The following is a 24,034-nucleotide window of genomic DNA, read 5'->3' on the forward strand; positions in this document are numbered from 1 at the left end:
GTGAATGAAAACATAGTGACCTCTACTCACACCCTGATAACAGTGGATACAGCCAAGCCAATTAACACAGTCCTTAGGTGGCTGTGGAATGCCCGTGCTAATTAATTTTCCTCCCTCAATCTGGGAGAATCCCATGAGATTAAACTGGCATAGTACCGCAATCTGAAATGAGTAACTTGGCAAAATGCTTTATTTTTCCAAGCTTGTAAACACATTTAATAGAAAATCATATTATCTTCTGGTGATTTCATTTGCAAAGAAAAGTTAAGGAGCATAGCATTTGCAATGGGTGGTCTCTCACTGACGCATAATAAAGAGGCTCATATTAGTCTTGCAAATGCTGATGGCCCTTTTCTTCCCAAGCAATAACAATAAATGAAAAAGCATTTCAGCATATGAAGCTACTTTTTTGTTGATGATGAAAGTTAAGGCCCAAATCTGCTTCCCTATTCTTCTCCGCAGGGTATAATATGGTAAAGAGAGGTAAATGACTCTGGACCCCAGGTCTTCAATTTATATGTAAATACACAAAACAATGCTTTCATCTTAACCCTCCATACCAGGATTCAAAGCCTGTGTCTGTACCGACAAGAGCATATGAAAAAAAAACAAATTTGCTGTGGATGCAATCTCTCTGTAATGGGATGAGCCACTGCAATTCTCAGGGAAACCTCTGAGACCCAGTGTTCAATTTATAATTAAATTTTGTGTTTAGGTTCCTTAGATTAATGTTGTAAAATGCCCAAACCGTCATTAGGGACATTTATTACGAAAAACTTGTTACATTGGATACAAGATCCTGTAAATAATGTATTGCGTTCATAAATGTCCCAGGACAATGCACAGTAATTAATTTCTGCAACTAAATGATTAAATACTGATGGATTGCTGACGACTCTAAAGTCTTCTATTCATGCAGTTTTTGTAATCTCCTCATTTAACGCTTATTATGCTGGACAACTATTTTACAGTTTTATCCTCTGGATTGGACCCACATGTCAAGACTTGTTTTTAATTTTAAGGATTACTTTCCTTTCACAGCTTAGGTGACAAATTTACTAACCACAGCTGTCTCTGCCCAGACCTAAGTAGATTTAATTCCACAATAAAAAAGCAGTGCCTGTTTCAGCAAAATCCAGTACAAATGGCCATTGTCACCTTTGGAATCGGTTCAAAAGTAGGTGTGACCAATAAACCAACAACAATGGACTATTGGTAAGACGATTATAAGATGTGTATGTTTTTTTACTAATTCAACAGTTATTATTAAAGAGACTGGTGGCCTGACTGTGAGAGTGTTACTGTTGTAATAGACTTTATACTGTCATTTCTTTAAAAATACAAATGTTGTTCAATATATTCAAAACAATGCTAGAAAGTTTAGCAAGTTACTGATAGAGTGAAATGAAATACAGATTGATCTGCTTCATTAAACCAACGGCTACAGTATATCAAGGCAGTTACGTATTTGGAGTAAAGCGAATTATTCTCAGGAAGACAAACCAGCAATAGAGAAAGCTCCATTGGTAGAACAGAAAACCACCTGACTTCCCCAATATTCAAAGAAAATATTCAAATATAATTCAAAGAAAAGCTTAATGGCAAACTCTGGCAAAAGGCTAGGAAACCCCCATCAAGTATCTGTCTTTGCCCAGACTATTGCTTTGGAAAAAGGAGCAGACATGTTAAAGATTAGATGCCCATCTGACAGGGTTCCCTGGGACACTCTCCAAAAAGTTGTCAACCTTTCCCATGATAAATTCACAAAACAGTTGTTGCTTCAGTTATACCATCCACATGAAAATATTCTATTAATGAGACCCAAGTCTTTAATAAAGTGGCTCAAGGGATCTAGGTGCCTTGAAACTCACATTGGACAATACTGGACAGTGCAGGGAACTTTATTCCAAAGATCATGGAGCTAATCCAATAAAACAGTAGTAAGTTGCCACTCCATCTTTTCCCATTTAAAAATGTAGGATTTAATTAATCATCATCCAGGTTGCCTACTTACAATAATACAGGCCTGTAACAGCCTGTAGTGAGTGACTACAAAAGTCCTCTCAAAGGCCACTGCTGCCACATACAGTATACTGTACAAAAGTATTTCTTAGAATTACATAAGACACCAGCATTGGACTTCATTTCGGAATTAAGGCATTTTGTGATACATTCATCAAATATGTTTTTTTCAAAACCATTTGAACAAAGTTTGAGGCAAATTTGTCTTAAAGATCAAAGAACCTTAAGAAAAAAACTATTTTTTTCAGAAGGCTAATATGTCCCTGCTAATGTTTGGACTGTTAACCTTTTGCTGGCTTCAATCCTAGTCTCTAATTAAATTATTACAAACATTTTTCATAAATAATCCTTTCTATATTAAATAACAATGATGTAAACCTCTGTTTATTGTAGCGTGAGATTAAGAACAAACAAAGGCTTGGAATATGAATGCTTCTTAGCTATAAATGTCACTAGTGACTTCAAACATTTTACCCAAATCCCAAAAAGAGCATTATATTAACATTGCCTTTGATATAAAATACTGCAGCTGAGTCACAAAGTGCAGTTATCAGTGGCCTTGGGGGGTCTTTTATTTCCACATTTGACTTCAGTATTAATATAATTGCCTTTTCTTCTGGGCAACAAAACAAGCACTTCAACAACTGTTGGACTCAGAGATGTTATTTTAACAGAGAGCCTCTTGACATTGAGACACAATGATTTCATAAAGCAAACTTTGTTGGATGGGGAGGAGTTAAATAAATTAACAAATACTGTACATAAGAGCAACTGGAAAGCCTTGCTGAGAAAGCACTTCACAATTTGCTGTTCAATCAGAATGATTAATTGAGCAGCAGTCAGATATAATAGTCATAAAAAGATTTCATCTGTGAAATTTTATGAGCGTGCAAGTTCTCCTGATGGCAGACTGTTAGGAGTCTATTAATTAAGGGCAGATAAATTAAATGAGAGCCCCCTATATAAACAAAGAAGCCATAGGAAAGGGTACAATATTTCCATACTGGAACTGGGCTACCTTTTATTAGCTTTTGACTACAGTTCAAAACATTTATGTAGATGTAAATGCATAGTCATGGGCTGATCTTCTCTGGATAAACAGTATACTCAATTTTAGTTGCGTATACCGTAGCAACCCTTATCAAAATAAGCTATAGTTGACATTTTCTCTAGAAACATCTAGGTTTTGCAAATTTGTTGTTTTAAATTTTTTAAAGAAATGTACAACACTATTCTCAGAATTATCTTGGTATTATTTAAAATTTCTTAGTATTTTACAAACTTGCATTGTGTATCATTAGTTAAACTCCTAAACCATTATGCTCACTTAATAATATATCGCTTAGTGCTCCTGATTACTTCAGAATTCAATAACAGTAACTCCTAAGGCCTCAAGGTTAATTGTGCTCAACTGGAAAGAAAGTGCTCCACCCACTAACCACATGTCTGTTAGATAACAAATGTCTGCAAAACATTTCATTTCTAAAAAGGTCACTGAGTGATAACCAGCTAGAATATTTAAGAAAAAAGAAAACATTTTTCATGATGTTATTTTGGCAATGAATAGCATAAAACTAGCAGCCAATACCAAAATGTGGCATTTTTAATACCATTTTGCACATTATCTTCACGATAGCCAAGCATGACAATATTTGGTATTCAAACTGCGGAGCGGGTTCTCTGAAAAGGAAGTGGGTTGAAGAAAAAGAAAGACCCCAAGGGGATTTAAAGACGATAGTAGCTTTCTAAAAAAAACAAAGCAATTAAAAGAAGGTAATGCCCACGAAGGAGAATCTTCCACTGAAACCAGTGAAATGATGGGAATCACCTAACCAGCCACCTCCAGACTGCCTGCTGAAATTAGCTTTGTAGAGCTGCAGTTTCTAATAATATATTCAAGTGCATCTCCAGACCATTTTCAGTTGTGCTTGATACCGTAATAGCTCTGAAACAAAAAGCTGCAATACAGAGATCCTGAAGTGAAGTGTCATAGGGCCCATTCTGCAGTGCAAAAATAGCAACAGACACAGCCCAAGGAATGAATTAAGATGCCTGTTTTATTTTTACTTCTTCATGTCACAATGGTCTGCTGTCTCTGGGTTCGGCTAAAGTATTTCCTATGTGGCATGGGAGTCTTCTTTTAATTTTGTTAGCACCCCTGGTAACCCATACATATACTGTATACAATTTTTGTGTGTTATATTTTCCTAACACTAATTGTTTCTGTAAATATCGTGATTTATGGAATATTGGTTAGACACCAGTGTATTTAAATGGATGAGGAAACGAGTTCCTTCCAGACCACGCTGGGGCACATAGCTGTCCCAGACAAAACTTTGGTCCTCACATTGACTATGGTTTTGGTCTACACAGGCCAAGCAAACAAATGCATAAATATAAAAAAAAATGTAATTTCTTTCTTTTTCCCTTCCCTGCCCTTTACAGTCTGCAGTAAATTCTACTGGGATGTGCTGTACCAGGACCCAAGAATTGGCATTTTATTTCCATCATAAAATCACTCATTATTTTTCTGCATCAGCCCAAGGACAAAGGTTATGCAGATGCCAGGAAAGGTTACTCATCACACGCAAGATCAAATAAAATTAAAAAAACATACAAGGAACATAGGACAAAACAACAAATAAGGGATAAGAAAATATTTTCAATTTTACACGGCCATCAGGCCATTAGACATATTAAGTTCTCATCCACTAAACTGTTAGGCCCACATTTGCCACTGCTTGGCCTAAATGATTTTATGATATGAGATACTTTGTTTCCAATTTATTGAACTCAGATGCAGATTATATATTTTTTTGCTTGATCCAAAGCAGATCTACAGTAACATCAAATGTCTGTTTCGAAAGGACAAGCAAGAATCCTTGCAACTGAATAGACAGGCTTTGTGCATCTCCACCCAGAAACAGCTGCAACAATGGCCCAAATTCAAGATTCCTGATTTAATATTTCCATTTCAGACTCCATATATTTATATTGCTGTGTGGTGTCATTGTGTAAAAATACAATTGGATCACATTCATAGTTACTTTGACTTAAATGTATTCATACTTCAGGCATTAATGTACTTTTACAAAATAGAAAAAATACAGAATTTAGTTTAACTTAACTGCAGCTAAAATCTTAAATAGTTATTTTCTAAAGTGGGCTAAATTTCCACACCATAGTGAACAAATTAGACAGACACTTGCAGTACCCCCACAGTGGAAACTATCAGCCTCCTAAGTGCTTCTTACTTCTTACTTAATTCTATGGAATTAGACAGACAAAACTCATGAATATGTCTGAGAAAGCTGCTTATAGATTATTTTTTTAAAGTCTAGTATGGTGAAAGTGTTTCAGATAAAAACAAAAGCTTTGGCTTTCTTGTCTACTGAGTGGCCATAATCTAACACTGTTGTGCACTAGTCTTCCAACACTAATTCCTAAACACCTAGAGAGGTATTGAGAAGACGAACCACAAAGTTCCCTTGTAAGGTCTTGCCATTTTAGCCCTTCTTATAGTAAAGACTAGCTGCTGAACAAAAAACACCCCATGAACGTTTGAAATTGCCTCAAGGTTATTTCATCCCTAAAATGATGAGCCTGCATACATGATATTTAAACATCTTTGTTTTTTAAAACCAGAATATCTGGGACAACAGCAGAGAAACTAAACTGTTTGACACAATGATCAGGTCATGCCATCTTCTTATCTTTGGCAAACACAAAAGCTCATGGAGGCTTTGTTAAATATTTCATACCTGATACCAAATAAAGGAAAATCCTTGCGTAAATGTCAACAAGATTGCTGCTCCTTCTCGGTTTCCTTGGTGACAAACCTCAAGCCCCCAGAACACTCTGCAGGGGGAACACACTTGATGTCATTCAAAGCTTCCAGCACCAGGTCTGTCACTGACAGGAAACCTACATATACTGTAGGTAACTTCAAAGTCTTTTAGATTATAAGAAAGAGAGAAAAAAAAGGCTTCAAGTTTTTTTGGGAATGATTTTGCATGATACATGATGGCATATCTGCCTCAAGGCAGTATCATGAATGTAGTGATTATACAATGAATGAGCTCTTCACAGTTTTCTTTTCTATAGCAATGAACAAAATGGCGATAAGCCAGACACCAGACACCTCAGCGCACGTGGCAGACTTCTCAAAACAATAAAACCAAAGTGAGCAGAAAGAACTAAAGCTCTATTCCTTGTCTAAAGAGAAAGTTCTTTAATTCCAGAAGGATCAAAAATAATCTCAACAACACACGTTTCTAGGATTTATAGTATCTACTACCATGCTACACAACCCATTGTTAATTTAGATTATTTTCTATGTTGCCTGCATACAGTAGATTAGGCTTGCATGTGGCAAGACGTTTGAAAACCGGTTAAGATTAACAAGCACAGGAAAGTGGTGCACCAAGAAACGTTTCATAGTCATTGCAGCGTTAGTTTGTGCTCTTCCAGTCAATGATCTTTCAAACAGTTTCAAAAGCAATTGTGTACAAAGAACTACGCATAACACGTCCTGTACAACAACACGGCCCAAATAAGACAAAGGAAAAGACAGAACAGGTACACACTTTGAGGAAGCAACTAAAGAATGCACTCATTCGTCTATTCTGTTGCTCTCACAAATACTGCTGCTAGTTTCAAAGCAGTGACTGGAACACTGGATTTAGTTTGGGACTGAATGTCAAGCTAATCAACTCATTCTATGGAGCCCAAATCAAAGCCTCTGCTCTTCAGGCTCCAGAAATGTACAATTAAAGTTTCTGTCTTCCTTTCATTCACATCAAACGCAAGCCACGGATCATTAAAATGTACCAGGCCAAGGATCATTCGTATTCCATTAGCATTTCAGAGTCTTAACATTGAACTGTAGAACAGGCATGAAATGAGGCCATAAGGAAAGAATGCAGGGCACCACCTGACTTTAGAAGTTACAATTAAACAAAGTGGAGCCAGAAAATTGGACTGCATGCCTTCTATAGAACCCTTAGATGATGGTACAGTAACTTGTTGATTACTCCAGTTCAAAATTCTACTAATGTTACAATTACTACAGACTTGTTTTGGTGGTTTGTCCCCCAGGTGTTTGGAAGGTGCTGGTAGCAGGTACAGTAATAGGAAAGTAACAGAGTCACCCTGCTACAGATTATGTCAATTCCCGAAATGGACAAATCATTATAATTAGTAATAAACCTGGGGGCTGAATGAAGGCTGAATAAGCTTTACTGGTCAAATTCAAATATATGTATAAGCACAGACATACTGCATGTCTGCCACAAAGACCCATACTGTATCATGCTGCTTAATGCAGTTTCCAAAAATATACCAAGTGATCAAAATGTTCTGCACATTTTCTATTTTTGTCTGATTAGAAACAGAATCTCTCTTATGCCCTCAATCACTCTTAACAGCACTGGTTCATCTGCGCGGAGTTCTTTTCTCAATATCCTACCACGTATGCTCTGTGTGATTTTGTGCCATTATGTGTATTTGGGTTGTTCTTATCCTGACAGCTATTCTTGAAAAATAGCCACTGAAATGACTTTTTAAGGTTGATTTATATGCAACAGAGAAGCAAAAGACAGTCTGTACCCTACAAATGAAGCGCTGAGCACTCACGCCTGAGGACTATGGATTTTCTCACCTCATTTCCTTACAGTACATTCCATCCTTTTGAACCTTTTAAGAAGGGTAACATAGCTCGAATATTTGCCCAGAGAGGCAAACAATCTAAACCGAGACAAGCAAAGAAATCCCTATGCATGCAACATGACATGGAACATGTAAGAAAATACAGTAAGTAATAAAAAGACAATTATTTTAAGCTTCATCATAACGTGCTTTTAAAATCCCATGGCAGCTGAGGTACAGTAGTCTGCTGTTTCTAACTCTCACAGTGAGCTTTTCAGGTTCTGGGTCTCTGTTTCTTCAAGTCACTTCTTCCTGCCTGTAGAATGCCCCATGGATTGTAACACCTCACAGCTGTCCAAGGATCTCAGTCTGGTCATTTTATTTTGTCCTCTTATTGTCACCAAGGAAGCTGGTCAAATGCTACAGAAGCAAAAACAGTTTTAATAAAAGTATAATTCCTACCTAATACTAATTAGGATACTTATATACTAAATACTAAGGGGAAGCCTTGATCTGCTGGAAAAAAAAACCCAACTAAAATCACGATGAGCTTCAGTTTTGATATTACTTTCTCCCCCAGGGTTCGGCTGCTGACAGGCTCTTATTAATACAGGAAGAGAGCCGTGTGCTGGATCAGTGCATTGACTGTACAGCAGCTTCTCCCTGTCAGGAGCCCGTGTTCAGCCAACAAGCGGGGGTTTGGTTCATGAGCTTGACACAGCTGCCAGCTGAGATGTGTGTGTGTAGGGAGGGGTTAGCGAGGGTTGCTATGTCAGTCAGCAAGGTGTGCCCTCCCAGCCATGTAATGGCTGCAGACTGAAGTTCTGTAGGCACGCTGGCAGGCTGAGCGATGGACAGACAATCAGCAGAGAGGATGCGGTTCGTTTCTTTTATGGAAGGATAATCTTGTTTGTACAAACCTCGTCCTCTGAGACAGACACAATTGCCTGATTTGAACAGAAGAGCCATTGGAGGTGGGGAGGGAACTACTAAATAGAATAGATTGCATTAAATTAATAGTCAGTGGGCATTTAACTAAATCATTGTTTTCTGGGCACAGCTTGTGCATTATGATGCATTATGATTTAGTCAGACTTTACTTTGACTTGATTTCCCTTTTCAGTAACTGCAGGGAACTGTGGTATCTGTAGATTTCTCTCATATTTGATGTGGCTGGGTCACTGAAGTCATAGTAAATGCATTCTGGAAGCAGACAGTCTATTTCGAAAAATCTGCCTATTAGACAAAGGAAAGATATCCTAAAAAAATCGATTCCATGAAATGACTTGGCACTCTCTTCAACAAGCCAAAGAAGAATTTACTCCATGTGTTTACGCTGGACAGAATCACTTGAGAATGACATCTACATACAGAAACAAAAACTAAACTATTATCATTAATATTATTATTCTCTGTATTTTTCATACATATTTTTGTATTTTACCTTACAGATATTTCAAATAATTGTAAGCACTGACAAGTAAAATAAAAGGGAACAGAGATTCAGCAAATGAATCTTATTATTGCATGGGTAATATTCCCTCTAATATTTCCCTTGATTACAGTGGTGCACACTGACCTTGTTTGTTCTCCATGCTTGACTCATATGAGAGCGCGTGATCATGTGGTCTCTGCTGATTCACTCACCCTCACCAACAGAAACTCCATGCAAGCTAAAATACGAAACACAGACTCTACACTGACACCTGACTGCAGCCAGTCAAACTCTCCAGTGCCACGCAATTTTCAGCAGACCTGGAAGCACCAGGATCTGTTTCCTTTTTATTTGCACTGACGCACATGAGCTGCCCCGATGATCTGTTACTGTCATCGCCCGCCACACTTACAGTACAGTATATCCAGTTCTTTCCAACAGTACGCCAGTGGAGAGAATCATTGTATTTAATTATCTGAGAGAGTGGGAGCACCATCAATAGGCCACAACCCTGCAGGACATTTCATGCAATGCCTTACAGTCCAGGGTTTAGGATTCCACACAAATTGTTTCACTGCACGAAAATATACATCACATCTTTATGGCTCTGGGATACAGAAACGTGCATACATCCGTCTGGCCCCTGCTGTAGTGATAAAGTCGGAATAGTATGGTTTCAAAAGCAGGTTCCAGTGAGCCTCACCTGGTTGAAGTGCTCCAACCTCTCCTTCAGCTCAGAGAGCATGGGATCGGGACCTCTGACCTTCATCTCTGGATTCTGCTTCTGCGCCAGAATGCCATTGCCAACAAGTCGACCCGTGTAACTGAGGGACAGAAATAGAGAGAGGGAGTGAGAGATGAAGCTCTCTTATTCTTGTTTTGTTGTTGGAAAAACGTTGGCACATGAAGATCCCGCTTCCCATGTGCGATTAGTTCACATGCTGAATTTTAGACACACTTCTTTTCACCTTTCTGGTATTATCCAGCAGTTTGTCTCCAGATGTTTAATGAGTGGCAAAAGAAAATCATGTCAGTGTGCACACCTGAGGCAGCAGTGGGCAGCAGCCATGCTAAGATATTGTAGGATCTCCCAGACTACAGAAAAGACAACACATCTTCCTCAATTCATGATAAACAAAAAAGAAGGAGACTGTTCCTGAGGATATCTGTTTGAGCTATAATTGCCATGGCAGGTGCATTATGAGTAAGTTCCTTCATTGCTATGACAGTTACACAGAAATACATCTTGCAAGTGAATAAGATAAAAAAACTCCAGATTTGTAAACATATTCTACTGAAATATAACTATTTTAAATACAATTCTATAGAAAATTAATCACAGGCTACAAAGATGTCTAATGATAAAACATTTAAATGTTAATTATAAATAGTTTGGCCTTATAATTTCAAAACAGGAAAAATCCTTTTCAATTTAAAGTGATGTATTTTGTGCTTGACATCCCATTATATATTTAAGCAAAATTGGACATATCTGTGTAGAAGAAGCGATCAATAAAGTTTGCACTGCCGACTTCACCAACATAAATGATTAATTATAAAGTCAAATAGTTTGTTCTCTGGGAACTGAGCTGGCATGTTTTGTTGCACATTGTAATGAGCTTACGTTTTTATATGATTTTTCTTTGTTTATTAGGGCAAAGAAAGGAAAAATCATTGACCATTAGCTCTGATAGCTCATTACTGCAGTCTGAAGTGAAAGGATGCCACTGCCTTTCAACCAGGATACACTAGCTGACTTTTTATTTAATCATTTACATTGACATAAGGATGCCAATTACATCTGATGAGAAATACACCAATAACTGTATATTCATATATACAAGTGTATTCAGTGTGATGGCATACAATATTTTGTTGTTCCCCACAACATTTAATAAGCCAACATCCACTTCAAATGATCCGAATAATCTCCAACTGATAGCCATCAATCTAAATGCAGAACTAAAGTCAACTATCTTCACTGGATAACATCGATTAATGTACTTTGTACCAAAAAAGAGTGTTCCTTTCTAGAGCTGGGTTAACCAGTCTATGGGTTTCTATGTATGGAGTGTTAGCCCTACAGCGATACTAGATTTCAGGGCTCACACACACTGGTGCTCTGATGGACAGGGAGACAATAGTTGCCACAGGTTTGGTGATAGACACCATATACTCCCAAAAAAACAACAACGGTGAAAGACATCAAGATCCCTTTCAACCAGATCTGGTTGTGGCATGAGAGTGATTTTATGCATTTCTCTTCATTCACTCTATTTAATAACTGAGACCCAGAAGGCCCCTGGTGATTATAAATGCGGGAACGCATGTATGGGTGACATTCTAAGTCTGACTTCAGTGTCTTGGTAGAGGCTCTGTACAGGAGTCGTTAAAATCCTATTGATTACCGTGACCTCGAAATGGCCATGTAAAAAAAAGGACACCTAGAAGAAAAATAAGTCAATAAAAATTCTAATCATCTCAGCGGTGCCTCTGATGGTAGCCTACAGAGAGCAGTCATAATCAATATGTTCAGGAACGTATTGTTAATTGCCACTGGCCCTCCAGTCTGCCTGCTTCAGAACGGGGTTCAGGAGTAGGTGGAAGAACACATGCAGCTGAAGTGACTGCAATATAAAGCAAAGCCCCAGCTTTGCGCAAAATTGCTTCACCCTGAAGCAGTATTTACACCACCATGGTTTCGCTGGGTCTTAAAAGCCCTGAAGCCCAGCTGGAACCCAGTTTGGTCCACATTTGAGTTGCCTATAGCTCGGGGTATGGAATAGAGGAATCTCACTGTACAGAGTGGAGAGCTAATTAAGAGTATCTGACTTGTCTAAGGATTTAATTGCTGTCATATACAAGGAGACAGCCTACAGAAGGTCAATGCAGGCAAAGCCTTGTACTGAGAAAGTGGCTCTTAGACTGCAATTGAACAACAATCCATAGCATTTAGCAGCACGTATTTGATGTTGCCCTTATCTTAAGCGGTGTCTTGGTTTTAGGCTTGGTATTTCAATGCTTTATCTGTGACTTCCTTTGCACAGAAGAGTCAAGTGCTGAATATTTATATTTTTGACAGTTAAAAAATAGGAGACAAATAATGGGACCTGAAAAGCCTGAGGTGTGTCATGTGGGCATTAAAATACATAAAAACTGAATCAATTCTCTGTTCTGATTGTTTAAAGATTCTGTTTCCGTTGAAAAAGTACATATACAGAATGAAACAGTTCAATGAAATCCTTTCATGTACTTAATTGGTGTACACTTATGATAGCTTTTCCTAGCCTAAACAAACTAAAAGTGGTTGGGAGGCCCAATCACTGAAATAAGTCATTTTCTCCACTATCTGTAGTGTTTAATGCTGGAAGTGGTGTGAAAGCCTCTTTAGCAGTCATTGCTGGGAATAACTAAATCCCAAAACAGCAGATCTTGCTTATGCACAATCATTTGAAGAACTTCTCAGCACTTGCACGTCATTAGTAGAATACAGTAGCTGTTTAATAAAGGAGTTCTTTTCAGGGTTTGTGTGCTTGAGTGCACTGTAGGACAAGCTCGCCTATTTTGCCATCACTGTAATTTAACTAGGTGTGAGACTGCAATGGATTTAATTCATAGATTTATATTGTTTACTTTGTTATCCTTACAACGAGTTGCATTTGATCCCCTACAAATAGCTGACATCAAATTTTAAATGTACTGTAATAAGACATTTAATGCATTCCTAATTATAAAAAAAAAGATTGCTCTGACTACATAAACAGCAATAATGTTCTTTACATTTACAATGTTTTGTAATTTTAGAAATTCTACAGTTAAGCCACCATTTCTTATACATAATCTTAAAAGCATTCATATCCAAAAATGAACCAGGCACACCTGAACACAGGCACCTCAGTTTTGAACGGAGTGTTCAGTTCAAGGCTTCCAGTTGACAAATGACAGTTATCAGCCCTTAACAAAACACCACACTTCACCTCAGCTACTATTTCAGCCTCGGAGTACACCATTTCATTGTATTTTGCCTGCAAGCAGAAGCAAAGTGACTGTGAAAAATGAGTCTATGAGCAGGAGCTTTGTTAAGAAGTGTAATTGTCTGTTATACAGTACGTAATGGTACCTTGGGCAGGACAGCATGCTGTCAGGGATCTCTAGCAAAGCCACTGGGTTCTTGTTAGTCTGGTGTGCAAGGGAAGAGTTAACAACCTTGCCACTTTAGCTAATATCAGTTTACAGACACCCTAATTATAGATGACGAAGCACTGTGTATGGAAAAGCAGCTGATTTGTGTTTGGGTTGCACAAGAAAGCCAGATAAGGCAAGCCATGACAAAAACTCAGAAACCAGACTTAACTCTTCCTCTTCTTATGTTTTCTTCTAGGTAACGTACTAGTCAATTCAGTTTCACAACCTCTCCCTCGGTTCTTTTTCCTCCCAAGTTGGAGCTGATCGGTTCATACTTTAGGATTACAAATCATTGGGTAATAAAAAAGGGTAATATAATCTTGATTTCTATTCACAAAATCGACCTCACGTATATCTTGCCAGTATCACCTGTTCTAATACATAGACATACAGTAGTGTACATAAAAGCAACAAAGGGAGTCACCTCTAAGTCAAAAGCATTCCCTGTTAATGTATCTTTAATAGGCCACTGCGAAGCAAAAGAGAAAACAAGTTGGAAGTATAACCTCTTGAAGCTGCACAGATCTCTTTGTAGTGCTCAGTTTAATTAGCCAGGGTATTTAGACCACAGATTTCAAAGCTAACTCAGATTAATCACTTCAGTTTCAGGGCTTGGTAGGAGCCACTTAATCATCCCCATCAGGCCTTAGAAAACAGCATGCTTGTCCATTGCTAACAGTCCACACACATCGTGATACAACATCGATAAACCCCAGAGGTACTGTACATTAATGAGGTGAGTTATATAATGTGGTACTAGGAGACTGTAACTCTAATGGCTATATTAACAGAAAAACTAAATAGCAGAAAACAGTGAAATTGTCCTTTGTATACCTTAACAGAGTTTAATTTTCTCCCCTAGCTGCCCGATGACCCAGATGGAAATGGTGCAGTAAAAACTGGAATTCCCCAGTAGTAATCCAGTAATGCATCAAGTGTACAAAACTAGTCCTGAACCTGAACAGCACAACATGCTTGATCCAATGGAAATGAGAAGGCCATTGCTTTCTGTCTGAATCATCATCTCTACTCTCTGCTTTTTAAAACACAACAAATGTAAGCTGTAAGATAAAGACAAGTTTTCCCTTTCCCTTCCTTAAACAAGGCATTTTCAAAATTACCCACAAGAACATAGGAAAGGTGACGAATGAGAAGAAGTGTTTTGGCTCATATAGCTCATTTAGCTGCTACCATTGTTTCTTGAAAAAAGTCACAGTATCAGCTTCAGCAACATGGCTGGCTCTCCTCCTCCCAGATCCTTTGCCTCAGGAGGTGTCTCCTGCTCTCAATTAGTACAGTATATATCATCAGATTCTATTTTTTCTTCTTTCACTTTGTTTAGCAGATGCAATTATTTCAACATAAACACAAAAGTATTTTTCTTAAGTAGCATCTCAAAGCTCAGAGCTTCCCCATCTTCTGTTTATTTTTATGTTGTGCTAGCTACATGTAACACTTTGTACTTGACCACATTAAACATCATCTGCCAGGTGTTTTCCCAGACTTTTTTCTAAATCTTTTTGAATATATTTTGCAGCTTATACAGTCCTGCTTTTTAGAGGTAACCAGAGAATTTGACTAATAATACTTTATGTAACCAGATAAGTTGAGATTTATTTACAATAAAAAACCTAGACAAGAGGCATACACCATTGTTACACTGAAAATAAAGCAGTGAAACAAAGCAAACAAAGCAATGAACAGTCCTCAAAATGTGAAGTGAAACATATCATTGCAGTGCAAGATATCAGGCGGAAAGTTTTAATCATACAACTAAAAATATCTTCAGATATTAACTTGCATAGTTTCATATTTGCAGATGTCTCAGTCATAAACAGCATAAAAAATAAATGACTTGCACCTAAAAGTGGTAGCTTATCTTGGGATTTCACTAGTTCGAAACTTAAAGCATAACCTGAGTCATTGATATAAATTAGGAAGAATATTGGTACAAATACAGACCTCTGTGGTACTCCTCTTAATTACATCACTCCAATTTAAAAATGTATTCTCTATCTGTCCCATTTGTTTTCTATTATGTTTAAATCAAGATACATGCATTTCTTTCAATGCCTACCACCTATGATTTAAGAATTAATGAGTGACTTTATCAATATATTAAATATATCACATGATTTACTCTTATTTGTATCCACTGCTTCTATTGTTTAAGAAATGCTCAAGCTAAGTACCTTTTCTAAATCCTTGTTGACACTCTTCTAGAATTCTTTTGCCATACTGCAGTCTAAAGCAGTCCTAATTACAATTTCCATGACCTCATATGTAATTGGAATATGACTTATTGGTCTATAATTATGTGGTTCAGTTTTGTCACTTTTATACAGATGGATGATATGTTAGCAATTGTCTAGACAATAGATCCTATCTTAGTTCCTATCTTAAGTGACTGCTGAAAGAGTTTTTTTAATTGCCTATGGATAACATCTCTTTTCCTTAAGTGCAAATGGCAAATTACAACTACTGTAGGCTTTGGCTATTAGATTTAATAGATATATTTATTTGCTCAATATGACGCATGTTTTTAATTTCTTTGTCAACACCAATAGTTTCCTTTTATCTTTTCTAAGAAATTTTACTTCTTCCTTTGATGTGTTTCTTTGCTGTTGTAATACTTAAAAAAACTCATTTTTTTTTCATTGCAATGTTCTTTACTAATTCTCTTTGGGTCTTTCTAATGTTATTTTATCTTCTTGTAATCATATTCCCTTTCTTTAATGGATCTTATTCTTTTTCATTTCAGTTTAATTGAATAAAGTACTTTCTTTCTCCCATTGTAATTGATTTATTTAACCATTTCAACCACTGTTTTCTTTAATTTGATTTACTCACTTGTAGGATTGATGTATTCTGTGCACCAAACAGAATAATTCTAAATGTCACCTAATATTTTGGTAATGTCTATAGCTAGCCATGTCAAAACCTTTCATTTTTCAGATGCCACTAATTATTCACATTCTTTGTGAGGAATATTAAAATCTCCCATGAAGATTCCTTCTTCCATTACATATACTGTATGATCCCGACTGCATTATATAAGACTGTTTTATAACTGATCGATCTGATTATCTGTAGAGCACACCACACCACTATACTTTTAAAACTCTGACTCATATAGTTTCTGGGTGCAGTAATGTGTACCTGTACATGAATGTGTTTTGATACATAGTGCCTCCACTTCTTCCGTTTTTCCTGCCTCTCCAGAACACGAAGTAATTAATCACATTTATTTAAATGTATTCACACTTATTTACCATTACTTCCTGTTAGCCCTGTTTCCATGATTCCTCACCACTTTGTTAGCCATGTTTCTACGATTCGAATTATGGCATAATGCCTTGCTAATGCAGTAGCTTCTGTTTTTTGCGCTGTTTTCCTAATACTCTTAAGCTTAACGATCCAATTGCCTGGTTCTTTGATGTTTTTCTTCCCCCTTTTTGAGAGTACTCCCTGTATATCTCTCTTTGCTGATTTCTTTCTCCCTCCCCCTATTGTTCTTGAAAGGGGGGCTACTGCATGGCCCATCCAAAAATGTGCTCTTTTGCAGTGCATGTCTAAACTTGTAATCCAGGTGACACAGGTTCGAGAAATTAATCAAGCATGGCTGGGTGGATACAAGTCCAGTAAGGTATCTTTGTCTGGTTGCACAGTAGTAACCCCTGCAGTTTCGTAGGCTTCTGAGAACTTGCAAAGGTATCAATGAGAACAGCATTAACACACCATTTGGCTATATTCTGTGGGATATGCAGTATGAAAAATGAGAAGGGCTTCACAGAGCACACTATGGAAGACAACCCATTACAAATTGGAATGGAAAAATGTAAATTACGGAATATTCTATTTTTTTAAATTACCTTTAACTAGACTGCAAAAATAAATTCCATCCAGCAATACTGAACTTGAACCGTGAAAAACGTGAACCAAACTTTTAAAAGTTTTGTTTTAAAAGAACTAGATTGTTTCTTGTTGCTTTTTTGGGGGGTTTTGTCATCATTTTGTTTTCACTTTGTTGCCTGGAAGGTATCCAACTGTTATCTTCAAAAGGCTCTTAATATGAGAAGGCTGACAGTTTTGATCAATAGACAGTATTGATTTCATTAAAAGGGCAATATCATTGGGCAGGCAGGCTGTCAGGGAAAGGGGATTGCATCTAATGCAGCATAGTCTCAACATAAACTACTGAGGCAGACTTTTCAAAAGATACTCTTTTCCAGCTGTACGCAGTGGCAGCCACCCGAGAGACAATACTATTCAAGAAACTTGTCCTACCAAATCCTAAAATACACAAAGCCCCCTTTTGATATGCCATAGAAAAACAAACTTGTTGTTTGCTGTTTTTAATTATTTAGCGTTAGTTTCAACATACAGGTTATATTCCCACTGGAACTAAACTAGCATGTTTGTAATGAAGGCAGAACACAGATTTTTTTTTACTCAAATCTAATTTCTGATAGGAGCTCCCAAGTGGCACAACCAAGCACAGCTTTATGGCTCACACTTTGCAAGTTTGAGGCTGGGTCATGGCACAGACTGATTAGGAGTCCCCAGACGGTGATGTGCAACTGCTGGAGTGCCACCAGATGAAGGGTTGGGATTAGCTGGGCAGGGCTTTCTCGACTCTCAATGAAAGAGCCACTTCTATGACTTGCCAGATGCCTGCAGGCTTGTGGTGAGGTCATCGAAAGAGGCACCATAATCCAATCAGCGCCCCATAATCCAAGTCCCCATGGTCATTGTGAAGCTTGACTGCACATTCATATTGTCCTGGTGCTGTAGAGGCGATGCTGCTGGGACTTGAGGCAAAAACTGGCACTTCCGAATTGGATGGATATACAGTAACAAAGAAAATCCCCCAAAAATAAAAAATAAAATTGATTTTTTATAATCTTTACATAGAGACCAGGAAACATTATAAAAAGCCGCAAAGACTGTAATTTAATCTGCTGAGAGCAAAAGTGCCCGAGCATGTCAGACCTGCCTCTGTGCAAGACATATCCTGCAGAAAAACCACACACAGCACAGCATGTCTGATGTTTCAGCCATCCTTTTCAAAGGAAATAAAGATACTGCAACATTTATTGGTTTAAAAAATAATTTAAACAAATATTGTGCGTGATAAAACAATCTTCTGTCCTGTAATCCTGCTCTTGTTAGAGCCACGAAAAGCAGCTCTGGTCCCTGGGCCTGTAAATTGCACAGGGAGCATCTCTCCTAGACAACAGGGACTTCTCAAACTGTAAAATCCTGGCTAGTCCAGAACAAGAGACCACATATAAATCAAATCTCAATAATACACGTACATGGCATGTGGTTCAGATAGTCCAGATGACACTGTTGATTGAAATACCTTTTGTTTTGTGACTAGAAAATCATAAGAAAATCTAAGAATGTATCAAAATATCAATCATTTTCTGTGTGTTTCTTGTCCTGTAGAAAATGGTCAAAAAGCACTTAACCATCATGATTCCATCTCCATGTACTGTATGAGGGGATTTTAGTACTGTGGATATAAGTGTGGATAACAAAATCAGGTGCTGGCAGAACTACAACTGTTAATGTTAACAGGTCAAGCTCTAAAGGAGGCTAATGAGTTGGTTCGCTCTGGCCCTCAGGGAATATTAAGAACATAAGGATCCTGAATTGAATGTTAGGTCATCTGATGCACAATATTCTGTTGTGTAGCTTAATACTACCACCAGGTTCGAATTTTAAATGCATGTAGGTCTTCATCTCTATAAAATACAAAATCCACTCTTTTTTGTTTTTACAGTGAACTATGTCATTACAACAATTTCCAAGTCTATATATTATACTGGGGTCGACAGAATAATAAGGGTATAAACCAAAACACATCCGACACTTAGAAAATATAGATTTGTATAAATATAAGAAGCTTCCAAAGACTACAACCACGTCTTCCCACAAGACCTACGGTTAACCTCATAATGAATAACGGCAGAGGATAAAGAAAAATGCCATTATCAAACCTAAATCTGAAAGAGTATCTGTAATTGATGGGGTGAAAGAAACAAAACAAAATCAAACCACTAGAATACACACACCAAATCTAGAAATTACAGGCCTTGCACATAGACTGTTGCTGAATACAGTGTAAGGGAAGAAATAAATTGCAAGGTGGACGTCCCACAAACTATCACTTGATTCTGTTCTCAGATCTCACAGCTAGGAACCAGGCATTCTGCTTCATGCTGTAGGCTCTTAATTGTGGAATAATAGCAGGATGGGATTTATATCTGTGAAACAAACAAGGATTTAAAGGGTGTAGTGCACTTTTGCCATTTGAACCAATAAGACATAAACAGCCAGGTTCTGGGGGCTCAAGAGCCAGGAATCTGAATTTACGTGGTCCTGAGAAGACACACATTTATGATTCCTATGTGTCTTGATTCATTCTCCTGAACATCAAAAATCAAATACATGTTATTTTATACCAAATGGGAAATATACCTCCTTAGTAATGATGTCCTCTTTACTGAATTCAGGGCAATAACCATTCCCACAAGCACAATATTATTAATGTGCTACAATTTCCCATAATAAAGGTATCAAGGAAAATTGAGGGATATCCTTTACACAATAACAATAATTTAGAAGCCTAGGGACCTATATTTAAAATACATGCATGCTGGAACCCCTTTAGATTAGTATGTAGTTGCATAAGTAATTTGAATATAGGGTCTTCTTTGCATTGAAGAGCTTCATGTATACAGGCTAGGAATAAAACTAATGTAGATTTTAGTAATAGTATATTATTATATTTGTAAATAGCTTTTAAAACGGCATACAATCCTCACTCTGTGGGTATATGTACCATAGATCTGACACTGCTTCAGGTATGTCCTGTTATCTCTGTGGTTTAAGTACATCAATAAATATTTCTCCCTTTCAAAGCATTCCAAAGTATTTCAGTAATTCAGTTACAAATATCGCTGCTGTTAGATGACTCAGTTAGTGATTAAATAAATCTCAGAAGAATTAACAGAAAAATAACATGCTGTGTTGTGCAGAAGTTATTTATAAATTAGTCTGTAGCATTCTTAAATTGTCACTCTGGAAATCGTCACTCTTTCATGTATGAAGGATATGACACTTTCCTCCTAAGGCAAACAAAATCAGGTATGATCTAAATGATGTCATACAATACAATCTTACTATATAAGTCATTTGTTTTGCTTAAATGAAAAACAATGATGTAAACTTGCAAAATGGGTGTGATTTCCTTTATAATGTCTTTATTTTGAAGCCACCCTTTATGAAAGGCTTTCATAAGTGTTTGTGGTAACAGAAAGAGGATATTTTAGACTCGCTCAAAAGTATGACGAAATATGATATGACCATATTGCACTGACACCTTTGGTGAAGGAGTATGGTCATGTTTGCAGCTGAAGTCTGTGGAATGTGACAAAGCATGTGTTCTTTCTATTTAATGTATGCTTTTTGCTCACCTTCTTTCTGTAATTGCACCTTATTCAAACAATGGCTGTAATTGAAAAAAGTCAAATGATAGCTTCAGCTGGATATAACCATTAATTGACCTGCTATCAAATCTAAATCAGTCCTTTCCAGTATGGAACTTGGGTCATTTAATAGTGGCTACATTCATCCCCACTCCTCTACCCCCTTGAAGTGCAAGCATATGACCACAATTCACACAGCTGTTGTTTAATGAGCAGCAGAGTGCTGGGTATTCACACAGGACAGTCCCCTGACCACAAACTGAGGGAGGGAGGATCTCAGACTCCGACAGCTCTATGGGAACCGAAAGCTGGAGGAGTTAACAACAGTGGGCAAAGTCAGACACATAAAAAAGCAGCGCTGCCAAAACACAAGATAAACACACTCCCATCGTTACACAAGGCACATATGAATAGCAACTGAAGCAATGGCAAAGATAAAGAAAACCGCCCGCCAAAAAACTTCAGAAACGTTTCTGATTATTTTTTTATGCACTTGTTGTTGTTTTTTTGAGTTTGAGATGTATTTGTTCTTTCTTCTTTGTCGTGGATTATCTTAAGTTATTAACGACTTATCGCATCAATTTAGAACTGAGAATACCAGATGGAGAAGCTAAGGTATGAACATAGAAAAGAGAGAGAGTGCAAGACGCAGACTGGTATGTCTACGGTGCAGTACAGGGTAGGGACACATCTCAAAGGGGTTTTTGACACCGAACTCAGGCAATCACAGCACAGCCAAGCTCCAAGAGCATCACGAGTGTCCCGGGACCAGGGATAGGGACAGATACCCATGTGCGAAACACATGTCTCTTTGGTGGAAGCGACAGCACATTCCTACAAGAAGAGTCACCAGGAAGTTCCATTGCCCAGGAGAGAAAGATATATGCACTAATACAACTAACTAATATTTTAGATATACTCTACGTTTGCAGTTCCATGTCGGTTCCAAAAATCGATTAATAGAAAGCTGAGGTAGGCTCGACATGACTACATGACTGTATATGTCAGCAGGTTCAGGTAATACTCCAGTCCTTAATACATAACAGGGGTTAATGAGTATGACTGTGAAAATGTTTGCAGGCATGCTTCGAGAAAACCCTCCTTGGACTTATAAGGACGAAGCTGTCAGAACCCCCCGATGTGACAGGTTGCACCTGCAGAGTTCAATGACCAGGGAATGAGCACCAAATCCTTGTGATAATTTGGCTCATTAGATGTATACGTCTACACTTGGGCACAAAGATTTGAGGCTGCGTGTTGCCTTCTCTCATTTTCCCTTCTAAATTGCATTTGGTGCAAATCGATGATGAAAGCAACTCATTTGAAATGGATACTTATTAATTTCACAGTATCCCTGTACTTTAAAGAGGCAAAAAAATACCTTGGATGTGACAAGACCACATAATGAAACAACGGAGCAATGCTTTTCGCTACCTAAATTGATTAACCAATCATTTATTTTTCACAATAGGGCCATATAAAAGCAAAGTTTTAAATAACTAGCTCAGTGCTAACAAACCGTCAATAAATGCATCAATAAAAAAGCACTTTAAAGTTTGAGCCTTTACTGAAAACATATTGCAACTAAATATTCAGTCAAATCAGAACAAAAAGAACAGTGTGGCTCACAAGTAAGAAAAACCAGAGCTGTAGCCATATTGAGTGCAATCGCAGCAGTTTTAAAGGCAAACTGTTAAGTCAAACCCAGAGAGAGCAAAGGTGTCTTCAATAAAGATGTGAAGGAGAGGGGAAGGAGAACTTCTCTATCAATAACTGGCAGACAGCACCAGAGGAAGGATGCAGTGTACTAAAGGAGCATTTTACTACATGCAATTCTAGGAAAAGGTCTCAAGGTAAACTGATGTATTTTTAAAACCAGAGCAAACATTGCCCTCATTATTGTGAAACAGCTTGCAAAGACCTTGGCTGTTATTCTGCATGTATTCCAGTTAAAGAATTTACAGGGATAGAACTACTCTCTGCAAACAAATTCCCTCTCATGGCATAACCCATCATTAGCCTTGTTTAATTACCTACCCTGATTCATGAGTTGTTAGGTGTGTCTCCTGAGGTTAAAATCATATTATAAACCTGTTGATGCGGATGTCTGATACAGTGGCACTTTCATTAATTTGCTTATTGTCGTTTTAAATCCCTGTTTTGCACAAGAGGTGTCTGTCTTGTATACAGCACATTTAAGTTCTCAAAATGTACTGAGGGCTCTACGTACATTTAACCCGTCCCCCGAAATCACATGCTTACAGTTTCCCATCGGCTTTTTTTCTAGAAGGGAATTTAAAAGAAACCAATTTTCCAGAACTTCGTGCCAATAAGTGAAAATATTAATTACATCTGAGTCACTCACACCAAGCATTGCAACAAAGGACAGCTTATATGTTCTCTTTAAAAAAACATAGGGGGAAACTTTCTCACACTGCTGAGCTTAGGAAATCTGGTTCACTGTATCAGAGGAATGAAACCAATTAAAGTGAAATATCAAGACCAAGTTACTGCTCCCATCACTGCTCCTTACAATTCATCCATCGTCAGAAAGCTATAAACAAAAGCCCCTGGGATCTTTCATGTCCACAGCAGTTATAGTACATTAGCATAATATTTTATCTGACATTCTACAACAAAATGCCCCCTGCCAGTTCTGGGTTAGAACAAAAAAAAAAAATGCCACCTGCCTGTCCACCAAATGCTGTTTCAGACCTTGGAAAATGATCAAACCTGTGGAATTCTGGGACTCCCAAATCATACATACAAGTATAAAACCTTATATAAAAACGTGCCTTATTCAGAAAATGGATATGACAAGGAGGGAGGTTTTTTTCTCTGGCCTTCCACAAGTGAGAAGTGGACGTTTTTAATACTTTACCAAGGGTCATGCACTAAAACTGACCCAACGCCTGCAAAAAAACACATTTTATTGGAATCAGCTGCTCATGATGCAACAACAAAAACAAAACAGTCCAGTTCACTTTCTGTGGGAACCAAGCACGATAGGGAGGCAATTATGCTGGAATGTCTGGATTAAAACGGAAAGCAAGAGCCCTTTTTTGTTTGTTTGTTTCACTGCCATAGTCTCCACGACCGGTACAAATTTATCCGAACCCGCATATAAAAAACACTTCTAAATTACCGACGAGTAATGCAAACGTCAGACCTCAACTACATGGTACAGCTTTCTGGCAGGACCTGCTGCTTTTTTGATCACAAGGAAAAGGCCAGAGAACATGCTCTGCTA

General features: G+C 37.7%; 1 protein-coding gene across 2 annotated transcripts in view; it reads right to left on the reverse strand.

The window, feature by feature from the left end:
• Positions 1-24,034, reverse strand: part of LOC148676969 (glypican-5-like) — a 142,337-nt gene that overhangs the window by 50,527 nt on the left and 67,776 nt on the right. For both annotated transcript variants that reach the window (XM_088616530.1, XM_088616523.1), the window contains one exon: positions 9,807-9,927. In XM_088616530.1, coding sequence (XP_088472656.1) covers positions 9,807-9,927 — 121 coding nt within the window. The remainder of the gene's footprint in view (positions 1-9,806; positions 9,928-24,034) is intronic.

Source organism: Lepisosteus platostomus, chromosome 2 (assembly GCF_059453375.1).
Source record: "Lepisosteus platostomus isolate fLepPlt1 chromosome 2, fLepPlt1.hap1, whole genome shotgun sequence".
In the NCBI taxonomy this organism is placed as follows: Eukaryota; Metazoa; Chordata; class Actinopteri; order Semionotiformes; family Lepisosteidae; genus Lepisosteus; species Lepisosteus platostomus.